General features: G+C 46.7%; 1 protein-coding gene across 1 annotated transcript in view; it reads right to left on the reverse strand.

Moving 5' to 3' along the window:
* Positions 1 to 1,258: 1,258 nt before the first annotated feature.
* Positions 1,259 to 16,581, reverse strand: part of anpepb.1 (alanyl (membrane) aminopeptidase b, tandem duplicate 1) — a gene marked incomplete at both ends in the record, with an annotated part of 24,956 nt that continues 9,633 nt past the window's right edge. Inside the window, 16 exons of the mRNA XM_083654406.1 lie at positions 1,259 to 1,414; positions 1,564 to 1,645; positions 3,634 to 3,774; positions 4,139 to 4,306; positions 4,652 to 4,762; positions 5,242 to 5,333; positions 5,453 to 5,600; positions 7,110 to 7,165; positions 7,257 to 7,393; positions 7,891 to 7,967; positions 8,781 to 8,953; positions 9,038 to 9,103; positions 9,232 to 9,297; positions 10,728 to 10,871; positions 11,438 to 11,551; positions 15,456 to 15,610. Of these exons, the coding sequence (XP_083510532.1) occupies positions 1,259 to 1,414; positions 1,564 to 1,645; positions 3,634 to 3,774; positions 4,139 to 4,306; positions 4,652 to 4,762; positions 5,242 to 5,333; positions 5,453 to 5,600; positions 7,110 to 7,165; positions 7,257 to 7,393; positions 7,891 to 7,967; positions 8,781 to 8,953; positions 9,038 to 9,103; positions 9,232 to 9,297; positions 10,728 to 10,871; positions 11,438 to 11,551; positions 15,456 to 15,610 (1,886 nt within the window). The remainder of the gene's footprint in view (positions 1,415 to 1,563; positions 1,646 to 3,633; positions 3,775 to 4,138; positions 4,307 to 4,651; positions 4,763 to 5,241; positions 5,334 to 5,452; positions 5,601 to 7,109; positions 7,166 to 7,256; positions 7,394 to 7,890; positions 7,968 to 8,780; positions 8,954 to 9,037; positions 9,104 to 9,231; positions 9,298 to 10,727; positions 10,872 to 11,437; positions 11,552 to 15,455; positions 15,611 to 16,581) is intronic.

Below are 16,581 nucleotides of genomic sequence, written 5' to 3' on the forward strand. Positions count from 1 at the left end.
CAGAATAGCTAAACCATCGGCTCAGCACGGAGCGATAAGAGTGATTAATTATCTGCCATAAGGTTTTATTGGAGCGTCCAGGTTTCCCACGAGGACGTTCAATCACACTCACTGCCAGAGTGAGGACGATTCACACGAGTGTGTGACGTGAAGACTTTGTGTTGTTTGTGTGTTATTGAGTTCATAGGTCACCGCTTAAACCTTTATACCGTAGCAGGCAGACACAAATGCACGCATGCTGACGCAGGGAACACAACACTATTGAAGGACATAATAACAAATCTGTTTATTCATTTGACAAGAATACAGTCCAATATTTCATAAATCGGCATTGTTGAAAGTTACCGCATTCAAATATCTACAATATCTGGCACAAGTTGAGACTCAGTGTATAAAAAAAGGTGAAAGTGGAGAGAGGAATGAGAGACATCCATACCAATATCCTGTTCTATACGCATTATGGGATACTGAGGCATAAGCTCAATTTCCAAGGTAGTTTTTTGTAATATTCTGTATATTCATATTCATATGGATATTTGCTGGAGCTGATGATTTCTTTTCTTCATATTTTCTTCATATTCACACTTTCCCTCCCATTAATTCTCATTTCTGTGTTTCTGTAAATGTATACAGTGTGTGATCTCTTACATGACATACAACTCAGAGATTCCCGCTATTATGATTCATCATGAGATTTCTGCTCACTAAAACATAAAAGCAGAAGTACCTACTGTAGGACTGCTGCTGATTCAGGCTAACTCGGAGGAAAAGGAGATAGCCGTCATAACCAGGAAACATAATAATTTTTAGACTGAACAATAAATAATGGGAGGAACGTCTTGTATTGGAATGCATGCCAGCTATGTCCACTTATTTGCCTTAAAATAAAATCAAAAATACAGTGGGGGGGGGGGGGGGGGGGGGGTGTTATTTTGGTATTTTTGTCTCCTGAATTTAGAGTTGGACTGAAATGTATCATTTGAAAATATATTTGTTTGCTTCTGTTTTTTTTCCAGCTGCCGTGGCCACTGCTGCGGCAAAGCAAAGAGTGGTATCCTATGTCAAATTGAAAGTTGATGTACAAGAATTTGTGAAAAATATAACTCTTCTGTACATTCTAAAATACCTATAATACACCTCAATTCAATTCAAGGTATTTAATTTGAATTGAATTTTGAATTGAATTGAATTTGCAAAAAAAAAATACATTCTTAAATTAATCAAACTGAATTGCATACAGAACAGATGCAGAGCCTCCTTAGGGTTTAGACTCGGTCTCAAACCAGTCCAGAACTTGTTGCTTGTTTTCATCAATCCACTTCATGTTGGCGATGGTTCTCTCAATGGACTGCTCCACTGCCAGCGTCCCGGAGCCGAAACCCACCTCAGAGTTGTCCGCCTTGAACTGCTTCAGCTGTCAACCCCAAAGAAAATACAATATGAAGCTGGTGGTACAAAGTTTCCCCCGTGACAGCAGTGGTTTGTTTGATGCTGGGTTAGAATAATCAGCATTCATTATTGAGTGAAAAATATTGTGGAGAAACATCTTTTCAAACTGCTAACCTGTTGAAGCTCAAATTCAGTAGAAAACCTCTTGGTGACTCCGTTAATGAGGTTGGAGAAGGAGAAGGATCCACCACCATACCTTCGAGACAGAACATGACCAAGACATGAGTGAGAACCTGGACATTATTTCCACACAAATTAAACTGATACTGTATTAAAAAACAACCCTATCTAGTTTCATCACTGGAAGAAGTGCAAGCAGTGTTCATCTATCTGGTTTCATCACTGGAAGAAGTGCAAGCTGTTATGTTATTATATATAATGTTCATCTTCTTTTGTATGTCAAGTTCTAAGCTTGCGAGGCAGCTGGATTCGCAAAATTAAGGTCACGCGAGAAATCCATCTTGCCATGCATCTTGATTATGCACTTGAAAGTGTCCCAGAAGTGGACCGGACCAATCAGCATCGAGGCAGCTAGGGGCGGGATTTAGATGTGACGACAGTGAGAAGCGCGCTTGTGATAGACAGATGGTTCATCCAATTAAGTGCTAGGTATTTTTTGAATGCGCCTGCCAAACAGATTCTGGGTAACAAACCATCTGGCCGCCTCAGGTTATTAACCCATTGATATCTGATGCAGCATTTGCGTGTATATATCCCGCGAACCACGTCATACGCGGTTCGTGGTCTTAAAGGGATACACACACAAATGCTGCATCAGGTATCAATGGGTTAAAATTCATCACTGCGATATTTTCACTCAGTTTGGACCTAAACCCATGATGCCAATCAACACATTTGACTTCTTCATAGAATAAAGTCCGGTATACTGTAGTACAGTACAGTAATACCGAGGGGATGCTTGGTTGGTTTATGAGTCTGGAATGAAGGTTGGACAGGGTTTGAATGACACTACCCTGAGCCTGCTTGAAGGTTGGACAGGGTTTGAATGACACTACCCTGAGCCTGCTTGAAGGTTGGACAGGGTTTGAATGACTGGTCAACACACTGTCACAGTTAATGAACAACACTTATACGGTTGTAAAGCACCCTATCTGCTATTGTGTGGTTTTGTCCCAACACATCTTTTAGCATGTGATTAAGATCCAGATCAGCATGACAAAATGCTTGGTCACAGTACAGCCTTGCCCAGTCACGGTGGCTCAGTGTAGCACTGTTGCCTCACAGCAAGAAGGTCTGGGGTTCGAACCCAGGTTCGTCCCATGCCCTTTATGTGTGGAGTTTGCATGTTCTCCCCGTGTCCGTGTGGGTTTTCTCCGGGTGCTCCGGTTTCCTCCCACCATCAAGAAAAACATGTATGTTAGGGTTAATACTCCTGTCAGTGCCCCTGACCAAGGCAATAGCAAAAAGAACTGGAGTTGGTCCCCGGGCGCTGCACTGCAGCTGCCCACTGCTCCTAGTTCTAGGAAGGTTGATATGATATGATATGATATGATATGATATTTTCATTTATATTGCGCCCCTCAGCCAACTTTTACATTTGTCCGGGGCGCAGCCCGAGGGAAAAAAAAGAAAAGAAATTAATAGACAGGACAATGGAGACAGGGAACCAGGCAGACGGACAGAGAACATAAGTACACCTCAGACGCACAACACAACAGCAAAGTAACTCAGTGATCATCTAGAGCGAAAAGGTGGGTTTTGAGCAAGGCCTTAAAAGTGTGTAAGGTGTTGGCAGACTTGATGTTCAGAGGGAGCTTATTCCACAGTGTCGGTGCCATCACTGAGAAAGCCCGGTAACCCCTTGTCACCAGTTTGGCTCGCGGGACCCTCAGGCACAGCTGGTCATTTGATCTGAGGGACCTGGAGCTGACGGATTTGACCAGGTTCCTAGTAGAGGATGGGTCAAATGCAGAGGATGAATTTCCCCATGGGGATAAATAAAGGTAACTGTAAAGGCCAGTTCACATTGTGAAATTTTTGCCGTCTTCAGGTTGGTCTTAACAAAATATCCATGTCAAATTCTGATACTCAGCTGTCTCGGTTCGAGTGCCTCGATCAGAGTACCAGCACTACTGTATGTGTCAGATGATTCACTCATATTTCAGAGAAAGGCAGACAGCAGGCAGTGACATTAGTATCATGTAGTATCATGTTACTACTCACTGATTGAAGATGTATGACCAGCGCGCCCTGACGAAGTCCCAGGCCAGAGACTGACCAACCACGTTGTTGGCAATGTAGACGATGGTGGAGGTTCCATCCTGCTTACGGATCATCTCTGGATTTAGAGTGTACTCTAGGTACCTGAATAGGGGACAAACACAACGACAGACAGAATGTAGCTGCTGGTCAGTAACTGTGATTTGGCCTAGGGATCTCACCACTTCCAATCGCAACACACGTCACAACACACAACACAATCACAACACACGTCACAACACAACACAACACAACACAACACAACACAACACAACACAACACAACACACGGTTTTGTATGGTTTTGTATGGTTTTGTAAATGTATTAGTATTATTATTAGGATTATTATTAGACACACTATACACGTGTGTGTGTGTGTGTGTGTGTGTGCGCACGCGCTCGTGTGTGTGTGTGTGTGTGTGTGTGTGTGTGAGTGCGTGCGTGCGTGTGTGTGTGTGTGTGTGCAGACCTGTTGAGCAGCCAGGGTTGCTTGGTGCAGGCCAAGGCAGAGCGAAGCTTGTCAGACTCAATAGCAATGGCGGCACTCTTAAACTGCGACCAGGCAAAGTCCCACTCTTTAGCGCCCCCTGCTGCGATGGCATTGCAGTACACAGTTGAACGCAGGTTGGGGTGGATCCTAGAGGAAAAACACATTGTTTGGATTCAGTGCACTAAGGACATAAAGTGACTCTGAGTAAGCCATACAGTCATGGATTATAATGTGTTAAATGGTGTAAGCCATTAAAAGTTCGACCCCAGGTCGGGGTGGATGACCCCAGGTCGGGGTGGATGACCCCAGGTCGGGGTGGTATAATAAATAAATAACACTGACTGGTATAATTAGCTAAATACAGTAACTAACTATAGCTCGTAGTAAAGGGCAGTTTACAGTACATGGTCGCCACCGACCATGGCCACCGACTATCATCGATGTCCATTGGGCCCATAAAGTGCCCTTAAGGCAGACAGATGTATTACTCACGGGTTGTTGTCAGAGTTGTTCATCCATGTGTTGAACCAGCCCGTAACCAGGTCCTGGCATTCCTGGATGCCTGTACGGCAAGCTATCCTGAGAGCGTTCACCTGATTATACCTGAGAGAGGAGGAGAACAAACATGGAAGAATAAGAGTAATTCGAGTATGATCTCATTGATCTGAATGATATTACATGCATCAACCCAAATGGTGATTTGAATAACCGGGTTACAAAGGGAGGTCATGTAAACAAAGGCAGCGATGGGCCCCAGCAGAGAAAGAAGCACAGCTGTTTTTCTCTGCACATGGCTACAGTATGCTACATGCTACATGCTACATGCTACATGTCCTGTCTGTGCCGAGACGCACATCTTTCACACCACTGGCTCCCACTCATTACGGCTTGAAAAACAATGTGCAGAGGCTCTGTAGTATGTTTAATGTGTTAATGTTACTGCCAGTGAACTGATGGTGGCGCCAAAACGGAATATAATAATAAAGACTGAACATTGCCTAATTGTCAAGTGGCACATTTTTCATTGCCTGTATTAAAAGCTTTATGTGCAGATTTGTTAGTCATGTTTTGTGTCTACTCACTGGTCCATGTGTCCATCAGGTACCTTCTTCCATTTGTCAGTGAGGTTGGTGTAGTACTTAAACAGAGGGGTCACTTGTTTGTTGAGATAAGCCTGAAGTAGAGAAAGCCAGATAGAGCTGAGTAAGCACTAGCATGGCATGCAGTCAGACTACGTAGATGATTGTCTCTTAATGTCTTTCTCCGTGATGTTCTGCTGAGAGCAGACCTTACCTGCATGGGACCGTAAACCTCACTGCGGTCAAACATGAGGTAGAAGAAGTCGAGGTTGTTCAGGGCCGCCTCCCACGGTGTGTACTCCGTGTCCTTGCTCAGGTACTTGGTGGTGTCAAGGGCCAAAGTTGTGGAGATGATCTTTGCTCTGTGAGGAGAAATCGCATCATACAAAAGCATCATTTATTAACCTTTGTCTGTTTTCTTTGTTTTGCAGATATGTGCCTGATGTATGTGATGTATACATTAATTCTGGAAAACTGATTTTGGACATTCAGCATTTTCAGTCAGCGCAGCAGGCATATCAGAGAATGCACAAGCTTCAGTATGGCTCAAGACAAATTATTCATTTGATCACTGATCTAAATCTTCCAATCTTTCAATGATGTCTGATGGTTTCTGTAACTAATTGTATTGGTTTTAACTTTTTGTTGTTTGTATTGCACTGTGTGGTGAGTTGTGTACATAACATACTGTGTTGTTTTTAATTGTTTGTGCAGTAGCTATATTGTTGTTAATATCTTCCTGCCCAGGGACCGCAGATGTAAATTAGCTATAGAATTCTGGCCCAACGATTGTTGTCCCTGTTAAATAAACTAAACTTAATGGGACCCCCTGGATATACCATTTCTGTGTCCTTTAGTGTATAAATTACTTTTTATAACATGGTGTAAGCTTCTGCTTGTTTTTCCCTCAAAATTAAGACCGCATTTCCCATCCTCCCCGGCGTCTTTGGCTGAAGAGGATAAATACCGTATGTTTGAAGTGAGTTTTCCACTTTCACCATTGCCAGAAACTCTGAAAGCTTGAACTGCATTTGGCAGGAACAACAGCGCCCTCTTCTTGCTTTGTGCTATAAAACAATCTCCCCTAATACCATTTTAATTTAGCAGATTTCCTACAAAATCCAATCCAGTGGTACACAATAGAAAGCCAAAGTGAACGTCACTTCCTGCCTTTCTCTCTGTACCAGTGTCAGAAAAAATACAGCGGTGGTGAACGGAGACAGACAGACTTTTTTGATCCCGTTTGAATTGTGCCACGCTGTACAGATGTTACATTTTGTCCATTTAAAAGAGAACTATGCGCATGTCAAGAAAGTCGCAGTTTGTCCTGAAACTGAAACGTAAAGTTTTGTTTTGTCAATCAGCTACATCTCGTGTCGCACATTCTACGTTACACCATCAACAACAATGGACTGGCGGGAGAGACGTCACTTACGTGACTATAACTTGTAGTGCCACAGTTTTACCACAAACTCCGACTTTCTTGACTTGCAGAGTTCTCTTTTACATTGACAAACATGATGTGTGTTACTCCCGTGGCCACAATTCAAACGGGATCAAAAAGGTAGCGTATCGCTCCGTTCACCACCATTCATATTTTTCACACGCTGGTACAGGGAGAAAAGCAGGAAGTGGCGTTCACTTTGGCTCTCTATATAAAATGTGGTAGGCTCTAAGAGGCTGCCAGTGCCAATCTTCCATGTGATAGTCTCATTTGTTGATAATGTCTCAAAATGAATGTGGATGTGGATCATTTCTTCATGTTAAAAAGTGACAGATAGATACAGTCAGTAGCACATTTAAGGGATTGTCCAATGCTACTATGATAGCTAAAGGTAGCTACTATGTAGCCTATTAGCAACAAGACTTACCTCGCCAGGTTGAAGGCATCATCCACCAACTGAGCTCTGTTGATCACTGGAATAAGCTAAAAACAAGCAAACAAAACATGAATAACCTTCTCACTACTACTGCACGACTATCAACAAGTCAGCGCAGAAAGTGTGCGTCTGTCTCACCGCATGGTTGGTGTCCAGGGCAGCCAGGAGTTTAACCCAGTTGGTCTGGTCATAGTTCACTCTGTAGTAGCCCACCACGTTGATGTTGGCCAGCACCCACTCATTAGGTCCTGTTGTCTTCATAGCTTCAATCGTGTCTACAGATTCATCAAAAGGAAGATTTGAAGTTGTCATTCTAACCCGCGGCATTTGGTTTGAATCGGTGAAGTTTCATTTGCATCAAAAACACCGATCTCACTAGTTCAGTGGCTCCCAAACTGTAAATTAAACGTGAACATAAATCTGCTCAAGAGGCACTAATTGCTCCCTTTCCTCAATTTCTTATTTTGTAATGTTATATTCTTCAAAAGGTGGTTTATATTTCAGTCATAGCACCATATGCGATGGCTTTCTCTTGCCGTTTTCTAAGCAAAATGTTGTAGTCAGGTAAAGAGGCTTCTTGGATTCACAAATCAGGGAAAAGGGGGACTGACTGTCTGACGTCAAAACAGTTTGAGAACCGCTGCACCAGTTTATTCCAGCCCTGATCAGTGGCCTGCAAACCTTTGCCTCTAACGCCAAACAACTCAGTCTTCCTCCATTAGCTTCTGTTCTGCTTCTGTTCAAAAACGATGTTGGTGTTTATGTATCTTACCTGTTTTGGTCAGCAACCATTGTTCTGGCTGTGTGTCTGTATTCTTCCTCCACCTGATTGGGACGATCCACTCATACCTGTGGGAAAACAGAAGTATTATCAAACCTATACATAATGCTATTCTTTTAAATCTTTATGTGTTTATTTATCTGTCTTTTCCATTGACTGGAAAGTGAAGTAGAGAAGGTAAGAAAAGACAACATTGTGTTTAAGCTCATAATACCACATAGTGTTGTGTCCTACACAAGAAAACATAATGTTATAATGTATATTTATATATATATATATATATATATATATATATAGGGCCTACTAAACGGGGGGGGGGAATGGCAAACTAGTGGCAAAAATGAGTCAACACAGGTTCAGCACCATGGAGAGCTCCATTCGTTAGCTACTGGATGGAGGAGCACACCTGAGTGGGAAGTGAACTATGAAAAGCCTCTGGGGAGAGAGAGGAGAGGCTCCATGCCAACTCTGCGAGCGAGGCCTGACTACATGGCCAGGGGACGGGGATTCCGCTAGTGAAATTGTAGTAAGTAGGTACTGTACTGTACTGTACTGTACTGTACTTGTACTGTACTGTACGTGCCTCAAAGTCTGTGAGTCCGTGAGTGAGACTGGACATTGAGACTGGGCCATACACTGAATCAAACTGAAGAGGCAGCAAAAAGTGAGGTGTGTTTATTGGATTTCTCATAACCCGATTATACCCTCATACCCTTTATCTGATACTGTAAAACATATCAGACTGGTAACTCCATGAATCAGATAATGATGGGTTTATGATGGGTGTGCGTGTCAATGTACTTTGTAATGATAGCTCAGTAAAGGGAGATGTAACAGTGAGGCTGGGATGATCTGTGAGGCAGAGGAGGTACAGTACGTACTTGTAAGGAGATTGCGTAGTAACGTTGGAGTCTGGGTCCAGCAGAAAGTGCTGTTGGGTTACGACTCCAGTGCTGGTGTCTATGGTGAGCACAGGGAAGCCCATCTGCAGCACCCAGCGGTTCATGATGGTGTGGACTGTTGCAGGGAGCGAGGTGCCGCTAGCCACAACCGCCTGTGGAAGAGAACAGACAGTGTTGCATCTTAAAGGCTATCCTGATGACAGATGCATCAGCTCAATCTAAAACATTACACTTACTAGTTGGAGATGGTCCCACAGGTCTGTGTAGACTGTGTTCCCATAGGCAAATTCTTTCAGGTAGGTCTGCAGGACAGGAAGATATTTTAAGTCAGCATATTTTGAAGGCATACTGTATATATATATATATATATATATATATATATATTAACTCCAGCCTGATCTGTTTTTTTGTGAGAAATCTTCATTCTTACACTGAGTCCCATTGTGAAGACTTCTTCAGTCAGGAAATCAGACAACATCCTCAGAACAGACGCACCCTGAGGAGAAGGAGAGAGAGGGACTTTTTCTTATTGTGATAATAAACATTTGAACTGTCTGGTGTTCTTCTTTCTTTTTTTTCATTGGGCCGAGGGCCGGGTTTGGATTTTCACCTGCCTAAGGCCCGGGTCACCTGACTAAGGCCCGGGTCACCTGACTAAGGCCCGGGTCACCTGACTAAGGCCCAGGTCACCTGACTCAGGCCCGGGTCACCTGCCTAAGGCCCGGGTCACCTGACTAAGGCCCGGGTCACCTGCCTAAGGCCCGGGTCACCTGACTAAGGCCCGGGTCACCTGACTCAGGCCCGGGTCACCTGCCTAAGGCCCGGGTCACCTGACTCAGGCCCGGGTCACCTGACTCAGGCCCAGGTCACCTGACTAAGGCCCGGGTCACCTGACTAAGGCCCGGGTCACCTGACTAAGGCCCGGGTCACCTGCCTAAGGCCCGGGTCATCAGACTAAGGCCCGGGTCATCAGACTAAGGCCCGGGTCACCTGACTAAGGCCCGCCCGGGTCACCTGACTAAGGCCCGGGTCGGGGTCAGGCCCTAGATTTGAGGCGCGTGCAGGGCTCTATCGGTAACCTACCGTAACATTTGAGCAAGTCTATTATTGTGTTAGCTCCGCCTACACACTCTGGGGTGTCACCACAGACACCCAGTTCATACATGTGGCAATACTGAAAATGCAAAGACTTCCATCAATGGGCCATTATAGGCTCAATCTCCATTGTGTTAGCTCAGTCGGTGTAAGAGTGTGACTTAACAGTAGGGATGTCACAATATATCGTCCCACAATATATCACGATATCAAAACGTGACAATATGTATCGTTGAGATGAAATCTCATATCGCGAGAAGACTGATCTGCATTTGATTGCATGTGTAACGGCGTTGTGTAGGTGGTATTTGCAGCAACCCATGTTAAGGGCTGGTCCAGGGTGGGTACGAACCGCCGACCTTCGGCTTGGGAGTCCGACATGTTAACCACAACGCCAAGAGAGCTCCCTTGGCGGAGCTGATTAACATGCCTTTATACTGGGGGAGTGAGTTTAACCAATCCACTCGCTACCACTCGGGACTCACGAGGAATCTGCGCTGATTTACCTCGGTTACATATGCTCGCTCTCCTTTTCATTGCTTTGTTTGAACAGACGAGGGACGTTACAGACACGGAGGATGAAAATGGTGAAATTACTCAAATCAGCGTGGAGGATCGATGGCAAAAAATATTGTTAAAATATCGTATCGTATCGTTATTGTGAACCCAATATCGTGTATCGTATCGTATCGTGAACTGAGTGTATCGTGACACCCCTAGTTAACAGACATTTATTTACATGAACATCAGTGAGGTGATCACTTTAAGGTTAGAAAGGGGGGAACGAAAAAGGTGTCAAACTGCTCTTTAGGCCTGAAGATATGAGGCTACCTTGCTGTATGAGATGGCATCAAACAGTTCACTGATCTGCGCTGGTTTCTGGATGTCTTCCTCGTTGGAGGACAGCGGGTGAGACGAAGCCAGGGCATCGACTGCAAACACCCTGTGGACGTCACTGAGCACGATAAGGTCTTTCTGGAGTGAGAGAAACAGAGAGCATTTGTTATTCCAAAGACATTGTCAAGTCCTGGATTGCGTGAGTATTGAAATGAGCACCCCCAGATGTTACTTGGGAAATTAATGCCTGAAATGGGAAATTATTGGTAGCACTTTAGCTCAGCTCAGTAACAACAACACGGGGGTAATAGTGTTATAATGAAGAAGTAATAATTAGGTAATACAATGTAATTACTAAAGTAATAACCTTGGTAATAGCTTGGTATTAACAATGAGTATGTCTGTATGTAATTAGACTGAAATGTATGTAATAGGCTCACTGGGCCACGGTAAAAGGGCCAGAAACAAATGGTAATGAGGAAACACATTTAAAGATTTCAACAAAACTAGTAGTAGTAGTAGGTACTTTATTGTCCCCGTGGAGAAATTAGTTTTCGGTAGAAAAAGCATTGTTTGCTGCGTTATAAGAAAACATGGAACAAACTTAGCGAGCTGTAATGTAAAGTGCTACCAAATGCTAGCATCTCAAAAAGCTATACGCAGTGTAGCATCTTGACTTGTGTGGCTGTGAGTGAAAGCCTTACCACGTTCCATGTGGGCTCAGCGTCGTGCGCTCCCAGGTACTCAACATAGGAGGCGAAGCCCTCATTCAGCCACAAGTCGTTCCACCACCTCAGAGTCACCAGATTTCCAAACCACTGAAGGGACAAGATCACGCATCACGTATCACATAGTGAGTTTAGGATCAATTGCGATTCAATTAGCAGATATTGTCAAATGGAAGAAAGTTAAAGTGGTCAAGTTCAAGCATTATTATTTTGATCATCTCCATGCTCCTCTTAAGATCTTGGCTACATGAAGCATAAACAGCTCATTTGGGGACACCAATGGCCGCCATAACATAGTGTAGCGGTTCAGGTAATCCAGGTATTACCTGTAATGTGATGTGTAATAGAAGTGTCTAGATTATTAGCTAGGAACTGATGTGTGGGAGTGTTACCGAGGGGGAACACTAGGTTTGTGGGAACGCTTCCGGTGAGAGAGCATGCGGTGGCAGTCTCCGGTTACCGCCTAGAGGGAAGCAGCTAGCTAGCTATGGCGTAGCAACCGCCTAGAGTTGTAATATGACTAACTATAAATAAAGAACCCTGTACCCGCAAGAAGCCTCTGCCTCTTCAATACCAGGAACGCTACAATTGGTGTCAGAAGTTAAAACGGTGAATATTGTCTCCAGAATCGGCGAGGTGGGGAACAAGTTCCTGAAGAAAAGTGCGGAACAGAGCCGCCGAAGATGAAGAGGGAGATAGGAGAGGCTGAAGCCGCGGTGTGCGCCGAGATGAGGAATACGGTGGAGGGCGTAAGGGGGATATACAGACGGATGAGAGAGGAATACAGACAGATGAGGAAGAGCCTCGGGCGGGAGGAGAACGACGCCGAACAGGACCCCTCTAACAGACAGGGACCCGGGCGCGGAGCAGCGGCAGCCGAACCGGGCCCCGCTAACGGACAGGGACCCGTGAGCGGAGCAGCGAGAGCCGGGGAAGATCCTGTGCAGCTGGCGCCAGTGAGGAGCGGCGGGCGGGGCCCTATCAAGACGCAGAAGTACGACGGTAAACAGAGTTGGGAGGCGTTTCAGGCCCAATTCGAACTGATAGCGGAGAGTGAGGGCTGGACAAAGCAAGAGAAAGGAACAAAGCTAGCTACGTGCCTGGTGGATGACGCGCGGGCATGTTTGCTACTGCTAAGCCCAGGGGAAAGAGGTGACTATGGAGCACTGGTGGGGGCCCTACAGAGGAGATTCGGCCAGTGTGAGCTGCCGAGTATACAACGCGCCGAACTGTGTAACAGGCACCGGCAGCCTGGTGAGTCACTGCGTGTTTTGGCTAATGACATTGAGACTCTATCAAGGAGGGCATATACGGACATGTTGCCAGAGACGCAGAGTGAACTTGCCAGGGATCAGTTTGTTCGAGCTTTGACCCCGTGTTGGCTGCGCAGGCAGACCCAGCTGGCACGCCCAAGGACGCTGCAGGAGGCGCTGGAGCTGGCATCAGAGAGAGAGATCGTGGGGGCGGTGGCCACGGAGGACGGCACGATGGAGGCCGCCCCCGTGGCGAGAATGGCAGGGGAGGCACGGGAGGAGCCAGCGTGGAAGAGTGCGTTGGTGGAGCAAAGCAGCATGGTGCGGGAGCTATCTGAGTCGGTGCGCCAGTTAAAAGAACAGCTGCTCCGAAGCGCGACCCTGCAGCCCACCCTACGAGACAATACCTGGCCCAGGGGGCCCGGGGCCATGCGCTGCTGGACCTGTGGACGCCCCGGACATCGGGCCAGAGAGTGCCGCGGAGGAGCGTGGAACCAGGGAAACGGCGCGGGGCCCGTCTAAGAGGGGCGAGACGGGCCCCCTACGTCATATTCCCTATGGCCACGTCACCGTTGGAGGGGGCCCAGCGGTACAGACGGGGAGGTGGGGCGTCGCCTTCCCCCGAAGCAGACGACATCGCCGGCGCTGTCAACATGCAGAACGGGCCGCACACGATGAACGGCTGCCATGTTCAGGTCCGCCTGCAAGGGAAGCCCTGTGTCGCCCTGGTGGACACGGGGTGTACGGCAACGCTGGTGAACTACAACATGATGCCAGAGGGAGCGCTTCTGGAGCAGCCAGCGGACCAGCTGCTGAGGACAGTATCCGGTGAGTTGATGCCGATGAGGGGAAGGGGGTCCGTGATGATAACTGTGGGGGGACAGACAGTGAACTTTCCGGTATGGGTAGTAGAGATGGCGGGGCCCTGTATCTTGGGGGAGGACTACTTGACGCTAAACCAATGCACAGTAGACCTAGGGAAGAGCACACTGACGTTTGCAGGGGGGCCGGTAGTCCAGATGGGTCACCCTCCCACCGCTCCAGGGGAGCAACCAAACGTCAATAACATCACTGTATACCGCGTCACAGTTGAGCACGGGCCCCACGCGGAGCCGCAAAAGAGACTGTGTTGGACATGTGGAGAGCCGGGCCACGTGGCGAGGTGGTGCAGAAGCGGTCCCGGGAGACGGACCGGGTATGCGGGACAACGACATGGTCAGCAGGGAGCCTGCTGGGCATGCGGTGAGATTGGACACCTGGCTAGAGAGTGTCAAAAGGCTGTCGGGGACCGGAGGGCAGCGGGAGAAGAGAGACGTGCAGGCGGCGGACAGGTGAGACTCTGCTGGACTTGCCGTTCGCCTGGGCACTTAGCCAGAAACTGCACTGCGCCCCCCACGGTTGCTGTGCGGAAAGCCGAGGTGGAGAGCGAGGCCGGTTGTGTTCCCCCTGCTGTCCTGAACACGCCGTCCCCTGGGGAAGGGGGGCGGGAGGACGACCGAGTGCAGGAGGTGGAGGAAGACGAGGAGGACTGTCCAGATGTGGATCTGGAGGACGACAGAGCGACCATCAAGGATGTCGACGTGAGTGAGTGGAAACGCAGGCAGGCGGAGGACGCGGAGATCGGTCCGGTGCTTGCGTGGGTGGCGGCCGGACGCCGGCCCCCTGTGAAGGAGACTCACATGTTTTCCGGTGCCACGAAAGGACTGTGGAACATGTTTTCCGACCTGCGGCTAGATGAAGACGGGCTGTTGGAGAGAACAGAGCACGGGGTAAAAGGGAGGCAGGCGGTTGTACCCGGTTACCTGCGAGAGTTGGCGCTTAAGGGGGCACACAAGGGCCCTGGTTCCAGTCATTTTGGGCCCGAAGAGACACTCACCCGCATCCGTGGACATTTCTACTGGGGCAAACAAAAGGAGGATGTGCGAAGATACTGCGATGCGTGTGAGGACTGTGGGGCACAGAGGGGGGATGGAAATGGGGTTTAAATGAAAAATTAAGAAGTTGCTGGGAAAAGAAAAGTTAAGGAAAATGTGGGGGTTTGTGTTTAATTGAGATGTGGGGGTTATTGTTGAATGGGCTATTGTGTTGAATTTAAATGAATGTGTGAAAAAGAAGGAAATAATGAAAACTAGACATTATGGAGTGCCTAATGGGAAACTAGACATTATGGGGGTACCTAATGGAAAACTAGACATTACGGAGTACCTAATGAAAAACTGGACATTATGACGGGGGTGCTGAAAAGAAAAGACTGGTTGTTGGGGAATTATAATTTGATGTGGTGATGGGAAAAATGTTGTGTTGGTGTGTTTTGGTACAGGGGGATATGTGTGTGGGTTGTGCATGTCGCGTGGGAGCGACATTAAAGTTGGGCGGGGAGAATGTAGCGGTTCAGGTAATCCAGGTATTACCTGTAATGTGATGTGTAATAGAAGTGTCTAGATTATTAGCTAGGAACTGATGTGTGGGAGTGTTACCGAGGGGGAACACTAGGTTTGTGGGAACGCTTCCGGTGAGAGAGCATGCGGTGGCAGTCTCCGGTTACCGCCTAGAGGGAAGCAGCTAGCTAGCTATGGCGTAGCAACCGCCTAGAGTTGTAATATGACTAACTATAAATAAAGAACCCTGTACCCGCAAGAAGCCTCTGCCTCTTCAATACCAGGAACGCTACAATAGAAACAAATGGGAGTAAGGCAAAAGACAATGAAGTCATACTATATTTAGAGAGTTAGAAGACCAACCATGTGAGCCAGCTCGTGGGAGATGATGGCGGCGACCCTCTGCTTGTTGGAGTTGGAGGAGAACTCGGGGTCGTAGAGCAGAGCGGTCTCTCTGTATGTGATCAGACCCCAGTTCTCCATGGCTCCAGCGTTAAAGTCTGGTAGAGCTATCTGATCTGCATACGAAAATAGGTGAATTGTTGTTAATTGACTGACATGTGATGTCACAATGCCTATGACATCATCAATTGGACAAGAATTGAAACAGAGAACAGACAGAGATTGCCCACTTTTCTCTTTTATGTAAATGGTTACATTAACAGGTTAATATGGTCCCGCTTATTAATTTCACCAAAACACCCCCATTTCCTTTGTGAATCTCCTACTTGTGTGGTCTAGAGTTTAGTGTTTCCAAACGCACCCACCGCAGCGACGTCATTACGTGCGCATGCGCGCAGCTCCGGTCACAGTCTCTTGGAATGTCAACGAGGTGAGCTGTGTTGTGTAAATCTCCGCCTGATAAACGCTTTTAAAAGTCGTAATTCGTGTTCTGAACGTTATCTACTTGTTCTGTAATATATCCCACTCATCCTGTGTAAAGTCTGTTCGGATCTGAGATCGCTAATCCACGTTTTTATGTGTTTGTCTGGGAGAAAGCAGGCTAACTAATGTAGAAAGCTAAGACCGCCGGTTAGCTAGCATACACTTCCGTGTTTCACGTCTGACTGTGATGATATCCAGTATAAGTGTGATACCCATGTTGACCATAGGGGGCTCAGTGAGTCACTAGAGGTCTGTAGAGACTGTGGTAGAAGAAGTGTTACCCTGAACGTGAGAGCATGTCAAAGAGCGTGGAAGGATAATAAAAGTCCATAAAAGTTATTTGAGCATGTTAATGGGCTACATGCACAACTCCACTACTTCCTGAAATTAGTACAGCTTCTTTATTTCCTGTCATCACTATTGGATGAAGTGATTAATGTCAGGTGTGCTGCAGACACAACAATGATCAGGCACACCTGATTAATCACTTCATCCAATAGTGTAGGACAGGAAATAAAGAAGCTGTACTAATTTCAGGAAGTAAAGAAGTTGTGCATGTAGTCTATAAAGAACTTGCAGAAGCTAGCTGTTGATAAGATAACGT

This window comes from Poromitra crassiceps (assembly GCF_964638095.1).
Source record: "Poromitra crassiceps genome assembly, chromosome: 18".
NCBI lineage: Eukaryota > Metazoa > Chordata > Actinopteri > Beryciformes > Melamphaidae > Poromitra > Poromitra crassiceps.